Raw genomic sequence first — 19,945 nt, forward strand, 5'->3', positions numbered from 1 at the left:
CTCCATATATACACACACACACATATATATATACTCACAGATGCACACATGTATGTATATGTGTATATATATGAAAAGAACAAGCACACACATGTACACGCACACACGGCAGATCTAAATAGCTCCTCTCTCTCGTGTTCTTGAATGAGTGCTTATAAAAAATCCCTGCACGCTTTGTGAAGGGAAGAAAGCTTGCTGATTGTGCAGATTGAAGTCATTAGATGGTTGCATTCCTAACAGTCTGCAAACACACACATCTGAATCACATGGTGGTATCCCATAAGCCTGAAGAGAGTCTGTTGCAGGAGGTATCTTCTACCTTCTTCAGCAGTGTTGGCTTTTTACAAGGGGGTGGAGGTGGGGCTGTGATTCTTTGTTCAGTGTTGTGCAAGATTTGCTGCCAGTCTTCTCTCTCTTCACACAACTTTCTCCTCCAGTCTAGAAGCTCTTGCAGAGCCACACTCTCATTCTCTGAAAGTCTAAGCTGATGGATAACCTGTTAGTGAGAAGGAAATAATAATAATAATAATAATAATAATAATAATAATAATAATAATAATAATAATAATAATAATAATGTGGATAAAGTTAATTCTTCTGGCAGTGTAAAACTGCAATGTCCATGTTGAATACTTCATACAGGATCCTCTGTGTCTTTTGTCATGGATGTAAACCTACGGGCAGGGCAGATTCAGGTCCCATTTTCCTATCTATCCCCTTTGTAAAGAGCTCAGTGACATGTATAAATGATTTATAAACAATAATGACTTTCAGCAAAATAACCTTCCCTTGAACTCATGAGAGACGTTTTTTACTGCCAAGCCCCGTGCAAGGAGGGAACCACCTTCTGCTCTCCATCCTTTATTTGCAAAGGTCACAGTGGAGCATTATAAGCTTATCCACACATTCTAGTAGGATGATGAACAGAAATCCTGAGACTGCTACAGTGTGCCCTGGCTTAGCCATATTAGATGGTGAGTGGCTTTGAGTGCTCACATTCTAATATATACAACTAAAAAAATAAATAGATGCATATGGGTAAGCACTCAAGTTCTACACTTGCTGAGGGAAAGCTGCTCTTATTTGTACTACAGCTGAAAGAAACCAGATTAAACAACCCTGTTAATAACTTGAAACAGCCTTGTCCAACAAAAGGGTTTAAAATTTTGTGTTTAAGTTGCTGCCCCCACTCCCGATTTATCATTCTTTACATTGAAAATAATGAAAATTATGATTTAGAATTGCTTTATTTCAATCTCATGTCTGAAAGACATGGAATTGAAGTTGTACGAAGCAGGTGCCAAAAATGAAACAAATGGAAAAAACTCCCCTATGTCACCAAAGGGTACATGAACACAATCCTCTGAAACACACAAACCACACTGCCCACAGTGATGAGCAGTCTAACAACTTGGTCTTAAAAGTGTTGTCATGTAATACTGTTATACTCCCAAAATACTCCTTTACACAGAGCGAATAGCAGCTACAGGAGTGGCAAGGTTTTGCCCCTAATTGTAAATACCCAAATAGCCCTAACTGAGAAACTATAACTGGTTTTGCTGTTTAGAATTAGTAATGGTACTTGTCAGAGATCGGTGTTATTCTTAGAAGCAGAGGCTGGCCCTTGTCTTCCTCCAGAGAATACCTTAACAACTTAAAATGTAGTTTCAGTTGGTCTGAAACTATTTGTAAATTCATCTTGAAGTAGTCAAACAGTTCTGTGCTAGATTCATAATCCACCTAGAAGAAATTGTTCCCACACATTTAACTTTTCTGTTCCACTAATGATTTATTTTGTTCAAGTCAATTTGAAGCTATCATGACAGCACAAGTTCATGAAGCTATGAAGTCCATCTCAGCATCCTTTAAAACCTACTTGGCACCTATGCAGTACAGCAGCACCTAGAGCAGGTACTGAGTGCTATTCGCTTGGGGGCCTACTTAGGAAATACAGATCAAACCCACCAAAACAGATAATGGCCCACGGCCCTTACCCTGCTATCTTCCTTCTTAAGCATCTCACAGGGGCACCTGTAAGAGGCACCTATCACGTGACTAAAATGCCCATACTTCACCTCACACGACGAGCTCACGTGAGAAGTATGGCTATTCTTGTCAAGGTTGCATTTATACTCCTTGTCACAATGAGAGATGGCTGCACGTTAGTGACCATGATAAAGGAATTGATGTGCAGCGCCCTTGAATGCTCATGAGACACTATACAGGTGGTTGGTTCCAGCTGCAAGGAGGGAGGAGTGAACATGAAGGGCATTTTTGTCACTGGTGGGCAGTGAGGTTCCCGGGGCAGAAGACTTTGCTATTGCCGTGTGGCTCCTGCTGTTCCTTCGCGGAATGAGACAGCTTTTTCAGTGCTGTTCCTTCATGGAACAGCAGGTACCTGGGCACAGAGGCTTACACAGGCTTTACACTGCTGCCTTAAATGTGTCCTGTGCGAGTCGGACCCTTCACATATGCTGTCGGAGAAGGAACGGGCCCTTACATGGAGATGCCTGCAGATCGGTGGGGAATCTGCTTAAGTTCTGGTTGGTTAGTACTTCAAAGAGAAATGCATAAACCTATATAATGTCTTAATAAAAGGTATTATAATGTCAAGTACAGTTGTAAATTCTGCATTTTTAAGGAAAAAGAAGAAAAATGGAAAGTGTTTGAAAGACTTCATTAAAGATATTGTTAGAGGGATATCGGAGACTTCTTGTGTGCCAAAACATATTACTTTTTTTTCTTTTTTTTTTCAGTGTGGGTAGGAAAGATTAGAAGACAAATTAGAAGTTTGGAATTTGAAACAAAATCAAGAAAGACAGGTCAGGTAGTTTTATCCTGTAGAACAGGTGTATAGTTTGGGAGGCACTGTGGCTTACTGTGGCAGGTTTCTATAGATTTTTGTGGGTTTAAATTTTGGGCATAACCCAGTTTAGAAAACAGGTAGACTGGAATCCAGTCTGCCCAATTTAGACACCTTATTTACATCTAAATTTTAGGCATTTCATGAACCTGTATTAGGCATGCTTCTCAGAGAGGTTCTAGAACATGCAAAAACCAAACTGTGTTAGACTGTCATTGCAAGAGCTTCACATGAGTTTCAGAGATAAATAATAAAACACATGCCTGAACACTGGTAGATAAGTATACTCGTAAGAAAACAGATATTTTGAAACTCTGTGTTACTGGATGTGCTCAGGTGGCAAAGGTTTGATAGCACGACCTTAATGAAGTACGGCAGGATTTTCAATTTTGAAAGATGGACAAAGTATTTGAATACAGAAGCACCGCTGCTATTCTAAGAAACATAAAGGCACACAGGTGCAGGGTGAAAAGTGAGTACATTTTGCCTGGGCAAGGCAATTGACAAATGCATCCTATTTATAGCTTCTAGGCACTGAAGAAGCTTTATTCTCCCAACTCTGCTTATGCAAACTGTAAAATAATGTTAGGTCAGCAGTTTCGCTATAGAGCTTTTTCCAGTATATAGTGGACAAATGTTGGTCCAATCCACAAATAAGTGCACATCTTTCATTCTATTTTTTAAACAAGGATGGAAAAATACCTCAAATCCTTATTCACTGTGAGATTGATCCAGTAAGTAAGCTGGAAGCTCTTTATATTTCAACCTCGATGAAGGACATGCAATGGAAATGCAGTGGAAATGAAATGGAGGAAAATGCACAAGAAATGGCAGTGCTTCAAATGAATCAATTAATTTAATTATATCTATTTGAATAACATGATGTAATTTCTCTTTTCCATTCATGATTAGACCTATGACAAGCTAAAGTTTTATTATACATATTCATTATAGAAAAGATTTGCTGAATAATTTTACATGAAGCACAATGTAAAAGAGCAAGCTATGTTTCTTCATTATTATTCTATATCCCGAACAGGTATTTTGTGATGGGTGAATGAGGTGTGTAGGAAGTAATTACTTTAAGACTACTGGTCTTTTCAATGAACACTGAACAAACAACTTCAGCCTTTAAGGGGTAGAGATGGTACCAACTGTAGACCAGGATTTTCCTACCCAAAGTCAATGGTCAATCAGACATGGGTTACGTAGCGTTTGGGCTAGACCCACAAAAACATATAGCATTTGAATGCCTAGCATTTAAGAGCCCTGCCACCTGGTGGAAACACTATCCCTGTGTTTGATATCCAGAGTCCTTACTGAGCAAACAAGAAAAGCTGAAGTGTCACAGAGTGATGCACAAGAGAAGAGCATGTGGAGTTACCAAGGCTATTCTTTGGAAACTGCAATGGATTGAAGCAATTAAACAAGATCCATATTTTCCACTATAAAATATGGCAAGATGAACAAAGTACATTTGTAATTGAGGAGCCCAGGGAAGACATCCCAGGATTGTTCCTCCCGCCTCACAGCCCAGACTATCAGAATGCAGAAGAAAGTGTTCTCTTTCCCGCACTAGGAATTTTGGTTGGTGACTAGGGATTTTTGGCTTGGTTCCATCAGGACATGCATGGAAGGACTTTCACCATTATCTAGTGGTTAGAGCATACTGGTGAATCAGAAGATGTGGATTTGACTTCTGTCAGGTTAAAGAAGGGACCGAATTCCCACATTCTGAGAGGACACTGTTACTACAACAGGTGGATGCTGAGTTCAAGGAAGGACTTCGGCTCCTGTGCTTTGTGCCATCTATGTCTGGTAAGTATGCTAAAGCAGATCCTTCAGAGGGAATTCCTTGTGGTTTTAGCGCACAAGAGGTAGTGGAGACAGAGCACTTTGGTAGTATGCTGGCAACCATGAAAATCTTAGAGCACGATTTTTGCCTAATGAGTAATACACATTTAAGTATTGCATAGTCACTGGAGAATAAGCCCCTGAATTGCCTTCTGGAATTAGGTTTCTAAAGTCTGCTTAAATATCACTTTATGGGCTAAAGCAGACATACTGGATTTCAACTTTGTCTTAGAATCAAGATGAGTTGGTATAAGTCAATAAATTATTTTAATTATAGTCTTATTTCTTAGGCTAGTTAAAAAAATTCAGTGAGTTTTTCATTACGGAATGTTGAAAGTTTCACATTTTTAAATAATTTGTGACAAAATGTATGCCAGATAAAAAGATTAACAGGTTCATTTACAATTAACTGTAATTTGAGTTATTTTGAGATTTGGCTCTAGAATCTCAGCACAATCATTCTGCATTAGAAGATCAAATGCTATAACTTTATGGAGGATATTTGGTAACATTCAGAAGTAACAAAGAGCTTATATTGTCTATTTGTGTGTCAAATGCAACACAGTCTTAATCATCAAGGACTCATTAACTGTCTGCCAAGCAGAGATTTATTAATTTGCATTAGTAGATCCTTTTGAATATTTCACCTCATTTTTCTCTCTCTCTAACCAAATGTAGGCTTTAATTTAAAAAAAAAATGTGTATTGTATTCTAGCAATTTTTTTGTCATTTGCTATTTCATTGATTTTTCTACTACTATTCACCAGAAAATGAGATGAAGTATTTAATTACATTTTTTGATGTTAAAACATATAAGTAATTAATTTTCTTTGCACAAAATGTAGCTCTGCATGTTGTATTACAGTTCTGTTTTTAGTTGCTTTTGTAAGTTTTAGTAAAATTCCTAAATACAGTCATGTAAGTACAACAGAACACAGATTTTTAAATCACAACACAATGTAAGAACATGTACAGTGTATAAACCTGTGCTCCTGAGACATTTGCATGAGATAGCTAGTCCATATTTTCCCTTCAGAGAAATATTGCCAACTATTTTCTTTAATAGATTTGTCAACGTTGGTACTTTAAAGTAGCTGTCAGTAGATGTTCACAATTAATTATTACAGCATTATTATGTTTTTCTTCCATTAGTGTTCTAAATTGTTATTAAAGTTGAGGTCCCATCATAGAATCCATGGGGAGACTGAGTCTAGAGCAGCAATGATTTTACCTTTCTAAAATTTATCAGGATCTAAAGTGAATTATGCGATAAATGTAAAATGCTGATGGTAAATTATCATAATTATCTTAGAAATGGTACTGCCTTGACAAAACACACATTTTTAATCTTTTCCAGTTTGTAGGCTGCCTAAAAAATGTAAGCAGAACAAATTTCAGCCAATAGGTGACCCACAGTTATCTTTCTTAGAGCCCTCAAAAGCCATTCACAAACCCCACTGGGTCTCCTGCAGATGTTCAAGACAGAAGTGATCAGGATGTTCTCACCTTTCATTTCAAAATTAAAGACACAATTTCATTCAGTAATTCTGGAAATAATTCTTACTGTATGCAACTATTAGGAAGACCAACACATTTTGATTCAATGTGTGACAGGCATGCATTTCTCTCATAGAACGGTTTATAATTTCTTTTAAAGGTTTCACCTTTCTCTGTTTTCTTTTTGCATCTGATAAGCCCCTCACTGGCTGCTTCCAAACATGCACATCACATCGTTTTCCCAAACTACAGGACAGGCACACTGCAACCTCTCAAAAAAGGTTCAAACAGATATGTTTGTTTTTTTCTATGTTACAAAAAAGCATAAATCAGGAAAGGATTGCTTTTCCACCAGTTCTTGAATCAAGAAAAAAATCTGTCAGCCTACATGTTCTTTACCAAGACAATACTCATTTAAAGGTACAAGGGAAAACCCACAGTAAAACAAGGGTGTGTTAAGAAGCCTAGGCAAACACTCAACATAAATAAAGTCAATAGGTAGATTTGTACTTGATTGGAAAACCTGCATTGGCCAAGTAAGACCTCAGCAGGGAGTAGAGAGCAGCTATGATAAATGAGTTTACAGGCTTCTAAATGCCAATTAAAAATTTTCAAATACAAGTGTACCACTGGGATCCAATCTCACTCATGTGACTGTCTTGTGAATGCTGGGACACGCATTTTTTTGCAAATGCAGACCCACTGGACGTAATAATTTGACATGTGATATGCAACAATGAAGTTATTTTAGTTAATCGTTCTTTTAAACTTCTGATGATTTTTCTTTGAGTTGGAGAAACCTTACAATCTCCAAAAATAAAACTCTCCGGGTTTATTGGAAAGGAGAAAATGGCAGACGACAGGTGCTCTGTCTGGTGCAAGTCTGGAATTGCTCTGGAGGAGGTATGCCAGCTTAAATAGAATTAAACATGAAATCCATAACTGACATATGTATTACATTCACTTTGTTCTAAACAAGAAAATACTTTTTCTCCCTCACCTAAAATTTCTTATTACAACAAAAGAATAAACTACCTTTAGAACAGGTGTTATATAGATGACGTACCAAAGGAAGTTATAACCTTCCTGATACTTAAAAATTGGGGGTAATCTTAAAAGTAACTGTGTTTAAAATGAAACTAAAAAGGGACTACATTTCTGAACAAAATAAGATCTGACAAGAGTCAGGAAGAAATGCTTTCCCTTCTGACAAGCATTTTTCAGCTCTCTGGCTTTTTTGAGGGACAGATTTAATTTTCTTCCAAGCATCAGTCATGGGGCAATGCTGGAAGCAGGATATTCTGGTGTCAGAGACCATGCAGGCACAGGCATCTTTGATTGCCCAGTCCAGCCCTCTGCTATCACATGGCATTCGGAAAACTCTCAAGCTTCATCCTAAAAAAAAATAATTCCATTGTTTGCCTTGGTTTGGCTTTCTGAAAGGATTTTCCAGAAAAAATCATGAAAGAAAAATCCACCAACAATTACTAGCTACTAAATGAACTCCACCTCCAGAAGGCCCTTCCTCAGAGACCACGGGAAACTGAGAGATCACTCTGGCCAAAGAGGCACCCCGCACCCCTCTGTTTTCCCTAGCAGCAGTGCCTTCACATTTTTGTCAGAAAAAAATGAGCTACACACACTTTTGTGTGCCTCAGACATAAGATTTTATATTCTTCATCTGATTGCAATTCTACTTCTGGTGTAAGTTGTTTGATTTTCTCTCATACTCTTGGGGTTTTCTGGTTGGGGTTTTTTTGGGGGGGTGGTGTTTGGTTTTGGGTGATTTTTTTTTTTATTTCTTGCAGGAATACATTTTAGTTGCGAAGGCAGGGCTTGGTCTTCTGTACTTTTGTACCTTTCCCTCAGTGAAGTAGTAACATGCCTGGGATCACAATATTCTCAATGAATTAGGTTGGTTATCTTCCATACAGCTTGGAAATATTTCAGCAATCAAAGAAAGATATTATAAATTTGCAAAATAAAATCAGTACACAAGTCCTGAATATAGCTGTAATGTGTGATCTGGCAGAAAGTATTAGAACAAGGTAGGCAATGTTCAATAATATATGACAGCACACGTCAGGCACTCTGATTACCTGAGCTGGGAATAGAGTTGGACAAGCCTATACATTCAAAACAGGGCAGTATTTTATTTATTTATTTGGATCTTGTGGGTTTCAATTATTTATTTATCATTATTTGTTTTGGCTGAGTTTCTTTCAACTCTGGATTTCTGATCTCAACTACAAAATGACACCTTCCCAGAGTGACTGAAACATCAATGAATATTGAAATACACAGTTTTTTCTCTATGAAAGTTTATCTCTTTCCAGATAAACCGACTACACAATGCTCTTTAAAACCTTCAGCGCATCCTCCTAATTCAACTCTGATGCTTGAGAAAAAGATTAGGTTCAGGATGGCAACTGTGCCTTTCTCAAGATGAGTTCTGAAAACAAATCATTTATTACAGAGGTCTTCGGAACAGCTGACCTAACAATGATGATACCACTTTTTACATAATGTAACAAAAAATATCTGAAAAACTGAATCACGTTGCTACTTAATTGAACATTGCTGCTTTGTGGTATTAATGGAGATATTTTACTTGCTCAGTTAGAGACTAGGTTTGCCGCAATGCTTTTAAAGCAATTACAAAAACAATCATCAACTCAGACTTGCTAATGTTGTGTGTCATCCTTTCCTGTATAAAAACACTACACTTATGGTCGAACAACATTACAGGCAAACGCCACTTAATTTATGGTCTTGTTAGCAGTCGAAATCTCTGCTGATCTACATGTATGCAGCAGTGTGTGACAGCAAGAGAATGAAGGGCAGAGGGACCAATTTGTTCTCTCTCACGCCAGCCACTTATGACTAAGTCAGAAGTGAAGTCAGTCTCCACAGGTGCTGTCAGTGGGGTAGTGGACAACACTCCATTGAACTCAAATTTGAAGCAGCTTTTTAAGGTCACCCGTTGGCCATTGTGGCAGCCCAAGGGGAATAGCTACACACTTTAGCCAAACACCTGAGAGTAGGGAGGGCACAGGGGCACTCAGGAGGTTTTACTCCCTTCTTCTCAACAACCACAACCTTCTACCAGAGGTAAATGCGATGAGGAAGAAGCAGGGGAGACAGAAAAGGGGCCTCAGATGTGTAGGGAGCTGACTGTGGCACCTGCTGGTCCAAAGGGGAGAATCTGCGCTTTCCTTTTTGGAGGTCACAGCAGTCAGATCTAGGACATACTTGCTGAGGAGAGTGACATCAGCCCTCCAAAAGCCCTTGATACGGAAGCACAAGATATTGTACCTCCTGATGAATTTATACTATGGGTTACCTCATACCATTTAATCTATAAGGCACATGATTTTTACTGTAAGTCTTCTAAAAATAAAGCCATGCTGTGTTATAAAACCTGATTTTTGTATGTGACATTACAAAGAGAATTCTTTGACATTACTGTCAAAACAATAAACAAAACACAATTCAGGGGGTTGTACTGATTCAGATCAATGATAAATATGTAACATTCTATGTCCTCTCTTGGATGTTACAAAGGTGTTAGCGATTTTTTTGTTACACCAGGCTTGTTTGATTGCCACGTTTTCCTTCAAAGATGATCAAAGATTACTTCCAGCTAATAGGCAAACATGACAGACATTAATAACGAATGTTAGAGCCCAGTGTTTAGAAGTGTGACAATGGGCGGGGAGTAGCAACACATTGCATTCTTGACTATTCTTTTTTTTAACTTTTGAACACTCAAAAAAAGAAGTGATTGGCAACAAATATTAAATCAACTAGGAACAAAGTCCCTTGAAACTATAATGAATATGCAGCTCTTTTGGAGGGAAGAGACTGCTGAAAGCAATGAGATTTCATGAAATAAGAGCTATGGCTTAAGCTATAATGAAGAAATAAATACATTCTTCACGAATATAAAAAGACATTTCCAATTTTTCATTGTTGCATGTTCGCTCCTATATTACTGCAATCTGCCAACCTGGACTATGGGGTTTAAACAAAATAGAAGAGATAAGACTGCAGATTTTTTAATATAACAATATGTGAAAAAATAACCATCATTTTTTATCTTACCTCATTGAGCATGTGACAGATAAAACATGTTTCAGAAATGGGTAACCAAAATCTTATGCCAGGGTGTATTGTATGTCTGATATTACTTAACCTGCTAGGATGGCAAGCTGCTTGCTTATTAGTGTCTTCTTCTGGGAGTATTTCCATAGGATGCTGAACGCATGTGACATCATCTGATTACAAATAAGCCAACATTCAGCCATTAGAACATTAAACTGCACAAAGAGGCTTTGCACCTTTTAACGGGAAGTTTTCTACCTTTCTTCTTCGATGGCTAAATCTTCAGGAGACTATGGTTGCAAATTAACTTGCATAGAAAGCAACCCCATAAATGTAAGTGGATTATTAGTATTATTTTATGGAACATAAAAGATCACATTGATATGTGTATGAAGATAAATATTATATCTGGAACATCACATAGACTTTATACTTTTTTACTCCTTAGTCCCTCTCTCTTTTTACTCCACCACCCTGTCCTCTGTCCCTGGTTCTTTCCCTCCTGTTTTTCTTATCTTCCCTTTAGTTGTTTTTCTCACTTCTCTGTTGTTGTTTTTTTGGTGTTTTTTTTTCCCTTGCTGGCTCTTCCTTCTTTCCTCTTTCTAAATCCCCTATTCTATTTTATTATTTACCTTCTCCGTCAGTCATTTCGTTCGTCCTCCAACCTTACTTCTCTGAATCATGCTTTATCTGGTGCGTGTTTTACTCTCCACTCGTGTCCCCCTCCCCCCTGCTTATCATCACTCTAGTCTTTAATCTGCCCCTCACTTCCCATCTGTTCATTATCTCCAGGTTGTCCATCTCATCCTGTTACAGACAGACCATGTCGCTTCTTGCTGCCCACATAAGAAACAGGAGTCTTTTAGCTGGCCTGCTTTTCTTCATTCCACTCTATGTTTCTCATACCACATCCCACTTTGTAGTGAATGTTAATGACAATTTTAAAATATTTTTACCAAAAAAAAAAAAAAATAGAGTCCTGGATTTATGAAAAGGAAGACAACAGGGCTGCTTATCTTTTGTGTGAGGTGCCAAAGATACAGTCTTGCTTTCGTTGTCTCTATGCCATCTTGCTGCTGTTGCTGACATTCCAAAGAACTTACATATTTCAACAGTCTTTATGCTCTATCTTTTAAATGTACACACTCAGGAGCTATTGAGAACAGAGGACGAATAAATACAGTCTGAAGAAGAGAACCCATTGGAGTGGCTAAGGAACCGAGAAATATTTTGTGTAAAAGAAAAAGAGCACAGAGGAAATATTTTATAAACCTTTTTTTTTTTTTTTAATTTTAGAGGAGGTTTTGGGTTTTAGACTCTGCTAAGCAATTTCAAGAATTGTGCAGTCTCCAGTATGCTTTGGGATAACTTCCTGGAGTGTGACTGAATAGAAATTACTCTTTTCTATCTAAGCAAGATTATGAATCTTCACAAAGACCAGAAGAACCATCTCTTCCATTTTGGTGGTTTATTTGCCTCTGGAAGGAAATTATGGGCTAAGAATTCAAGACTACAGATCCAAGCACATTCGGAAGTCCCAAACTGTTTAAACAAATCACTGAAGCAATTTGAAACAGTAAGCATTTAAATAATTTTATATCACTAATTTTAAATCAAGTACAGAAAAGGAAGTTTTCTAGTTTTCCGCTGTTCAGGGCGTAAGAAATGCAGCACAGCTACCAAAGGGTTTTCTGTAGAAGCTGAGTTAGATGCAGTCCTTGCAGCTGATATATGTGGACTTACTCATTAAGAGCCAAGTAGGTTTTCTTGTAAGAGTAGACTAGGATATTGTTTCTTGCAGTGACATTTTACTGTAGATTTATAGTTTACATTTTGATGATTTCCATGACTAAAATGTTTTGGTTTACGGAAAGCACAAAATACGTGGAAGCTGGTATGTTGGGCTGGTGAAAAGAACATGTGTGGATCTTTGCTACAAATAGTTTCTTAAAGGTCTACTATCTAACTAAAGCACATGAAACTTCGTGATAACTGGTTTGACTCCCAAGTTCATGGTTCAGTTTTCATCTTCATTGAGGTTGAGGATGCTGCTGCTGTGTTTTATCAGATGTTAGGTTCCTTATGTTTTTATGTGGTGCTTACTTGCAACCTATAGATATAATCACTTGGAACTGTACTACCACAGAACAATATGAAGGAAAAGGTATTAGTTTAAAAAACCCATATTGTGTTGTCCTTTTAACATGCAAGACTTTAATTTCTTTTGATCTAAGTTCTTTCATTTCTGATGAGACAAAAATAAAATTTTATTTTTAATACTCTTCCCCTTTTTCTAGCAGAAGAAAATAGAATTGTATACCATAACTTTCAAGTGAGAAATATTTTGTTAGTATTTTAACAATTTTTTTTCACTTTTTTCCCTTTTTCATTTTGATAAAAATTGACCTTTAACTAACCAGTGCCCTAGCAAAGTAGCATTTATGGCCAACAGTAAACTTTTTTTGTTTGTTTTCAGCAAATTTCACTTTAGAGATGATCAGTTAAGTTGCCGAGTTCATATCTGCATGATATTTTATACTTGGTAATTGCTTCCAAAAGTGTTTGTTAAAATATTGATCCTTATGATGCATGTCAACAGATATTGAGCTGAAGAATTTGGTCTCTGAATTGTGTAGGTTTGCAGTGTGCAGGAAGGATCAGGCAGTGATGCAGGTAATTATCACCTGACGTGGCAACATGATGGTACCGTAAGCCACAATGCCTAAACTTTACTTGGATGTATATGGGCTTTGAAATCCTGTGACAAAAATGAAATTAACTCCTGTCACTTCAGTAAGGAACTAGTAGGGAGATATTAAAAAAAAGACACATAAATATTAGAAGTCCCTGGAAGCTAATGAACCAGTTTCCTTTATCTGAAATGACATAGTGTCTGCCAAGAAATCCAAGGACCAACCTATGTTTCTCCCTCGAAAGCAATTAGTCAATCAGTACCTTCACAGATCTGTGAAACAATCTGTCCTATTTCATACTGTCTGTGCAAGAATTACTTTAAAGTGATAAGGTTACTTCAGTGAAGCCTGGCAAAGACTTTTACAATAGGGTTGTATGCTGTTAGAATCACCAGCAGCACGCTAAGAAATGTCAACTGTAATTAAAACCAGTCATTTTCAAATATATGCCATGCTTCGGAAATGGTGAGGAATGCTTTCTACAGTAAGAATTCTCAGCCCTGTGAGCACAGACTTTTTTTAAGATTTCTTTTTTCTTTTTGTGGGAGGAATTTTTTTTTTTTCTTTTTCTTTTGGCAACACCATTTTGGAAGATGTTTATTCATTAAGGCAATTGTATCAAAAATCACAGAACTGCAGGTTTCTTCTCTAAACTTGTCACAGTTTTTATTGAGCTTGCATTTAAAGATTGTCCCTGCATGTAATTCTGAGAACATGGCATGGAATCTATTTTAAAGATTTGTGAAAAAAATTGGCAATAAATCTATTTACTGAAAAGTGACATTTCAAAGTACTGAACTGAAATTTTGTTCAGCTTTTGGCAAGTAGTTTTGGAAAAATCAAAAATACAAGTTTGTAAATGGTTAAAGACTTGCTTCTAAAATAAAACATTTAAATGTTGCAGACTAATTTCACATAAAGATACAGTTTCCGTTTGCAAAGATAAGAAGAAGATAACGGCTCCCCTATACCCAGTTTACTTAACTCTCCTTGTACTGATGTGGTAATTTAAACATGATCCTCCTTGATCCCAGGCAAACAATTTAGCAGCAGAGGTGTAAGGTGCTCCGGGACAAAAGTGTCTCACTGTGTGTGGTTTATAACTGGAGCAGTGTCTGCAACTTGGATTTTTCATTCACTAGAGAGGGCTCTCTGGTCACTCTCATGCCTAGTAAGTATTTGGTTGATCATTAAAAAATGTGAGAGACAATTGAAAACATGGCCTCCAGTCATCTTCATAATCCCATGTCCTCATCCAGTATATTGATCTGGAGATAGTAGACCTGTAAGTATTTTTTCACAGTATGGTCAAAGTACATTTTGAGAGACTGTGAGGTATGGTGATGGCAAAGGTTTGTTATTGTGTGCAAGATGGGTATGTGCCTGTGTGTGCAAAGGCAGCTCTGGCTGGCCTCACGTGTTTGAAGAGATTAGTGTAGTGCCGAGTGCTGTCTTTGCACAATTTTTCAACTCAGAGAAGGTGCTGTCGTTATGCCTGTGCTTCAGACAGTGGGGCAGAAAAACAAAAAGTGAAGACTTTTGTACTAGTTTGCTCACATATTTACTCAGTTAAAACCTATTGTTTTTCAAAGTTATGTTATGACTGAATATGATGTTGAAGGTTGAATCCCACTTCTGTTGGAGTCAATGGCCAAACTTCATTCACTTGGTTAGGGCCAACCAATATTTTGTTGTAATGAAATGTCAGCTGTCCCACACAGACAACAAACAGCTTTTAGATGTGATAAAGTACTTCCCTTACCTTCTGGTAAAACAGTTTGGGAACAGCATCACTGGCTAATGAGAGGTTTCTGCTGAGGAAAGTCCTCTCAGTTCCAACATATATTCTCTTCAGACAATACTTGGCTTTACGGTAAAATTCCTACCGTCTTCTCAAATAAAAAAATAACTCAGGACTACCCTTTTGGAAAACTGGACTGAAGACATAAACAGGAGACTATACTAGCACCATTTCAGTGAAATAAAATAAAATTTCTTGAATGACTTCATGCCTGAATTGGCTGTTTAGGAAGTAAAATGTTTCACATTATATATAAAATTCTGAATAAATGAACAAAGAAAATGTATTATGTAAAATTTTATTCCTTTTTGTTCACTTGATGCACATCAAACAATTCTTGGTTGTTATTTTAAAGTGACATTAACTAAACAGAAATTTTAAAAGAACTGAAGTGCAAGCTTCACATTACCTCAGTCCTTATTGCTGTTTTAATTGATAGGTATTTTGAATTTAATTTTTAGTTATTGATATTTGTATAAAAACAGTGAAGACTGCTTTTAAAGTCTTCACTGCTTTCACTATATCACAAAAAGATGATATAATTACACATCTATTCCTATAAGGTTCATTGTCATGCAACTTGTTCTGTAATGAATGAATAATACCTTGAGAGAGATAACATCTTGGTCCTCTCAGGGTGAAGAGACATATTTCCTGCCTGATAATAGCATCCTCACAACCAACAACAGTAAGTTTCATAAACTTTGAACCTTATTATGAGAATCTTTCATGATGATTATCCTCCCAGCAAAAAAGTTAAGAGTAAATTCATTATTGTCCTTAGATCTATACAAACCTGTAAAAGAAGTCTGCATTTTTCAATGCCAACACAAAAATTTGAATCAACATGCAGTTACTATGATTTTTTTTCTTTTACTGGTTCTAGTAGATCGTAAATGAAGTATTTACCTGACTAGTGTGGCTCTCCCTATGTCTTTGAATCGATGAGCCTGCCGTAGTACTGGCCGACAGTCTTGAATATTCATTTTCCTCTGGTAAACCTAAAGCAGAACAATACTAATTTATAATCTGACATTTATGCATTGGCTGATTTCAGCATGAGATTCAACAGACCTTGACATGTTTTACTAAAAAAGAAAGAAAAAATCAAATTTGCCTGGATATTTACTATTTCCATGCTTACTGAAACTGGAACAATTATTGTTTGCCAAGTATGAATAGCATCATAGGTATGCACACTGGTTTGCAGAGGAGCAATTGTACTGAAAGACCCTATAAATGACACATTACCTATACACTGGCCAGGGATTCCTCCTGCAATGCGGAAATCCCTGGCTGCTCTTCCCCAGCTCCTTTTCATCACAGAAGCAATGCAAACAGAATGGAAAGCAGGCCTGCAGTCTGCTCTCAAATTAATGTCTCTAGGTCACATAGGAAGTCAATAGTAGGTCTAGGACTTACAACTTCATCTCCTCAGTAGAGAGGTTTTTTTTTTTTTAATTCTTGTATTTTTTGTGTGGTCTCCATGTGGGAATTACCTGCCCAAAATTTAGCTGTGTAAAAACCAGCCATCCAGTGTAAAAGAGCCAGGTAGTCTCCCTCTGTAGCCAAGAGAAACCAACACCTCTTGCACAGTGACCCTAGAGCGAGGCTCACTGCCGGCGCTTCCCCATCACTTCTGCTGCAGTGGGAAGACAATTCACATAGCACTACAGAGGATCTGAAAGGCGGGATGAGGGGAAGCAAAGGCAGAAGCAGAAACACAATGAGTCCATCATAGGTGTGATTAAGCCCCTCACAAACTAGAACCACAGACACCATGGTAGGTCTGGTATCCAGCAATTTTGGTATTGTTTTGTATAGCATGTATTCCAAATTTTCATGCTACTGTGGCATCCATAAATAGCATGTCACTACTCCTTTAGTCGACTGAACAGAACTAGCCGCCATGAGAAGAAGATTCATCCTGGTAAGAGATACGCAAGATTAATTGTTCTCAGTAGATCACCTGAGATTTACTAACTAGACACAGATAAACATCTAATCTGAAGTATTTGATTAGACTAGGCATCTACCTTTTGTGTGGCTAAAACGAGGTAAGGTGATTCTGGGCCTTGATATGTAAATCTAGAAATACATAGTAAGAAAAAATGAGGTGAGCTCCACTCTATGCACAACATAGAATCATAATGGAAACAATTTAAAGTTCAAATACAATTTATCATAAACGATTTATGGGACTATGTTATTGCACTAGATATAGTTCTGCTTCATGTTCAGCTTCTTATTCAGTCATGAAACTGGTATAGAAACACACTGTGAAACATACTAGTCTTCCAACCTGCTATTTTCAGTATTTTTAAAAAATATTTTGATAAATGAGCATTAATTTGTACATGGTTACTGATATATGATTTAACTTACGAAAATATAAATTCCATGAATAATCCCATAAAATAACCTGACTTTGTGAGAGAAATTGAACAAGAATTTTAAAGAGAAGGTATGACCCTTATTCCTTTTTGGCCTCTCTTGCCTTGCTCTGAGTTTCTCCCTTTTAATGGTGCAACTCCCTTTGTAATTAGGGACAACTGTATTTTTTTTATTTGTTCTTCTGAATAAGGCTTGTGCAAAGTATTTATAAATATGGATATTTTTCTACAGCTTCAAGTCATCTGGACTTCCTCTGGAGACACACAGGCAGTGAACAAGGTGGAACACCTGCTTGCAGCTCAGGAGCCAGGTCAAATCTTGTGAAAATCCAGTATTTCAGTTCTTTTCTGCTTGGTGCAGAGACAGAGTCTGACCCTGTTCTTTCAGTGATTTGAACTATGTGTTGTTTTGAGGTGAAGTTACCACTTTTTGAAGCTGGTCTATGATATATTTGGTATGTACGGGGGCAAGGTCTGGTGTTCAAGGTCTCCAGTATACTAGGCTTTTAAAATATATGTCAGTTACCACTGTTCCTTTCTTACCTATATTAAATTCCCTGTCCTCCAACTTAAAATTCTCCCTTAGCAAAATCATATATTTTTTGTCAAATGAATGCTTGAAATAAATTTCCCTCCAAAAATCCAGGTTTTATCAACACAAAAAAATCCCTTTTTTAAAATCATTTTCTGAACTAGTAATTTATTCACATGGATTCCACTTGGATACATCTCAAAAAAAGTAATAAAAAATTATCCACATTTTGATGCAAAATGCCTTTTTAAAGCAGGTGTTATTAATTTAATTAAAATAAAAGTTATAATGTAAAACATTTGTATGATTCTAGACCACCATACATGAATGAAAATACTTTCCCAGGCCAGCAGCAGGTTTTGAAAAAGATATTGCTTTTGCACTATTTTCATATCCTTTAGGATCTACCGTCCATGACAGCCTTGAGCTAAGAATAAGGTTATAAACGATTTTCCATTTATTTCTATGAAAAGCACTTTGATAAGAGGTCTTATCAGATATGTAAAGTTTCCATGTACAGCAACAGCACGTGGCCACAGACATGGCAAGCAGAGGCTTGATGGAGTTTGGAAAGATCAATGGAGTAGTTGATTGCATTCTGAGAGTTTTCCTTTACGTACACCTAGGTAAATATTAGGATATCACACTTGTGCACTGAATAAGACCTTGCGTAACTCAGCGCAAGGCTGGAAGCATCAGCTTAGCAGGGACAGGGGCAGAACTGCAAGAACATACATTAATCAGTGGTTCAGGCTGGAGCACAAATTGCACCATCTAGACTGGGCTTTCTTGCAACTGCTCTCAAGTTACCAAAAGTAAGTCTAATTTGGCATTTTTTTGGCAAATCTATGCTTGCTAACATTATTACTACAATTATATGTGGTTGTGAAAATGATAGCAAGGAGTATGATTCAGACAATAATCTCTAACTTGGAGAAGTTAAATGAAAGAAATGCATTCAGTTTTTTTTCACATAATCAAGAATATGGACTTATCCCAAGAAATATGTGTATTCAAAGTAGAAACCCAGTCCTTTATCCACATACTCCCTGTAATGCCTTTTCTATATTGCTTCAAAGGAAGATCCCTGACTCAATCCCTGATCTTCTTCCTATACTTCCTATTTCGCATTTCTGCCCTGTTTTCAGATACTTCTTTTAGGATCCTTTAGATAAATAGCTTGCATCTCAGATATTGAGATCTAGATCACTGGACATCTAGAAATGGTTCTGTGGTTCCAGAGAACTTCCAGTCTCATCTGGTCTGCTACTCCCAAACAGAGACCTTACACCTCCTGGCCTCCGACATCTATATTTGCAAAACGCACCACAGAGTCTCTGGGTCTTTGCAACTATGGGCACACATCATTCCCCAAACCTTTTACCTTCCTCCATGATTCTGCATTCAAACACAGGCCGAATGTTCTGATCAGCTTCACTTGATACATTGGGTGCTATAGTGTGAAAGAGGCATCACCAGTAAAGGCTCTGTGCTCAACAGCATGTAGCCCGTGACATGGTGACATGCCCCTTTTCTGTCAGGTTGTCTGCTGTGACATCTCTCCCATTCTGCAACTTGTTGCCTGATGTGCTTAGATCTGGTGGTAAGTTTCAAGAAACTGTAGAGCAGGCTGTAGCCCAGAGGTGACCTGCTTAGACCTTCTCGACAGCTAAAGTTAGACAAGACTAAGCCCCTTACCTGGATAATGCATAGAGCTTTTGGTGAAACGGACAGGTTCTTGCAGATACTCTTATGCCGATATGCGTAAACTGTATAGTGAGTCCATTGATATGGATCTCCATACACAAGCAGTGGACCTCAGTTATAACTGAAGAGGAATAACCAGAGAGGTTTCCTTTGAAGAACAGCAGTGTGCCAACAGAACTGGATGAGCAGCATGGTGCAAAGTGCGTGCCTGTATCACCGTTAGGCACAGCGCAGCACAGTGCTCCTTCGGTCCAACAGGGCTGTCCCGTCTGTACTACAGCTACTCTAATTTTCACTTGGGTTACACAGACTAAGTACCTCTACAACACACTCCACTGGGAGTGAAGGACAGTCAGATACTTGGAGATTTTTTCCCTTTCACTAACCAAAGGTTAGTTCACCTCAGTCGTTTATCATAGTTGTCATATTTAAACATTTCACTTAATGATTAAACATTCCTCTATATCCTATTAGGTACTAGTTGGCAATGACGACAAATTT

The 19,945-nt window shown here is 37.5% G+C and overlaps 1 protein-coding gene across 1 annotated transcript in view; it reads right to left on the minus strand.

Moving 5' to 3' along the window:
- Positions 1-262: 262 nt before the first annotated feature.
- The window catches only part of MYO16 (myosin XVI), a gene marked incomplete at both ends in the record, with an annotated part of 338,331 nt that continues 318,648 nt past the window's right edge, over positions 263-19,945 (minus strand). The window contains 2 exon segments of the mRNA XM_082013934.1: positions 263-496; positions 15,722-15,813. Of these exon segments, the coding sequence (XP_081870060.1) occupies positions 263-496; positions 15,722-15,813 (326 nt within the window).

Source organism: Phaethon aethereus (assembly GCF_964289735.1).
Source record: "Phaethon aethereus genome assembly, chromosome: 1".
Classification (NCBI taxonomy): Eukaryota; Metazoa; Chordata; class Aves; order Phaethontiformes; family Phaethontidae; genus Phaethon; species Phaethon aethereus.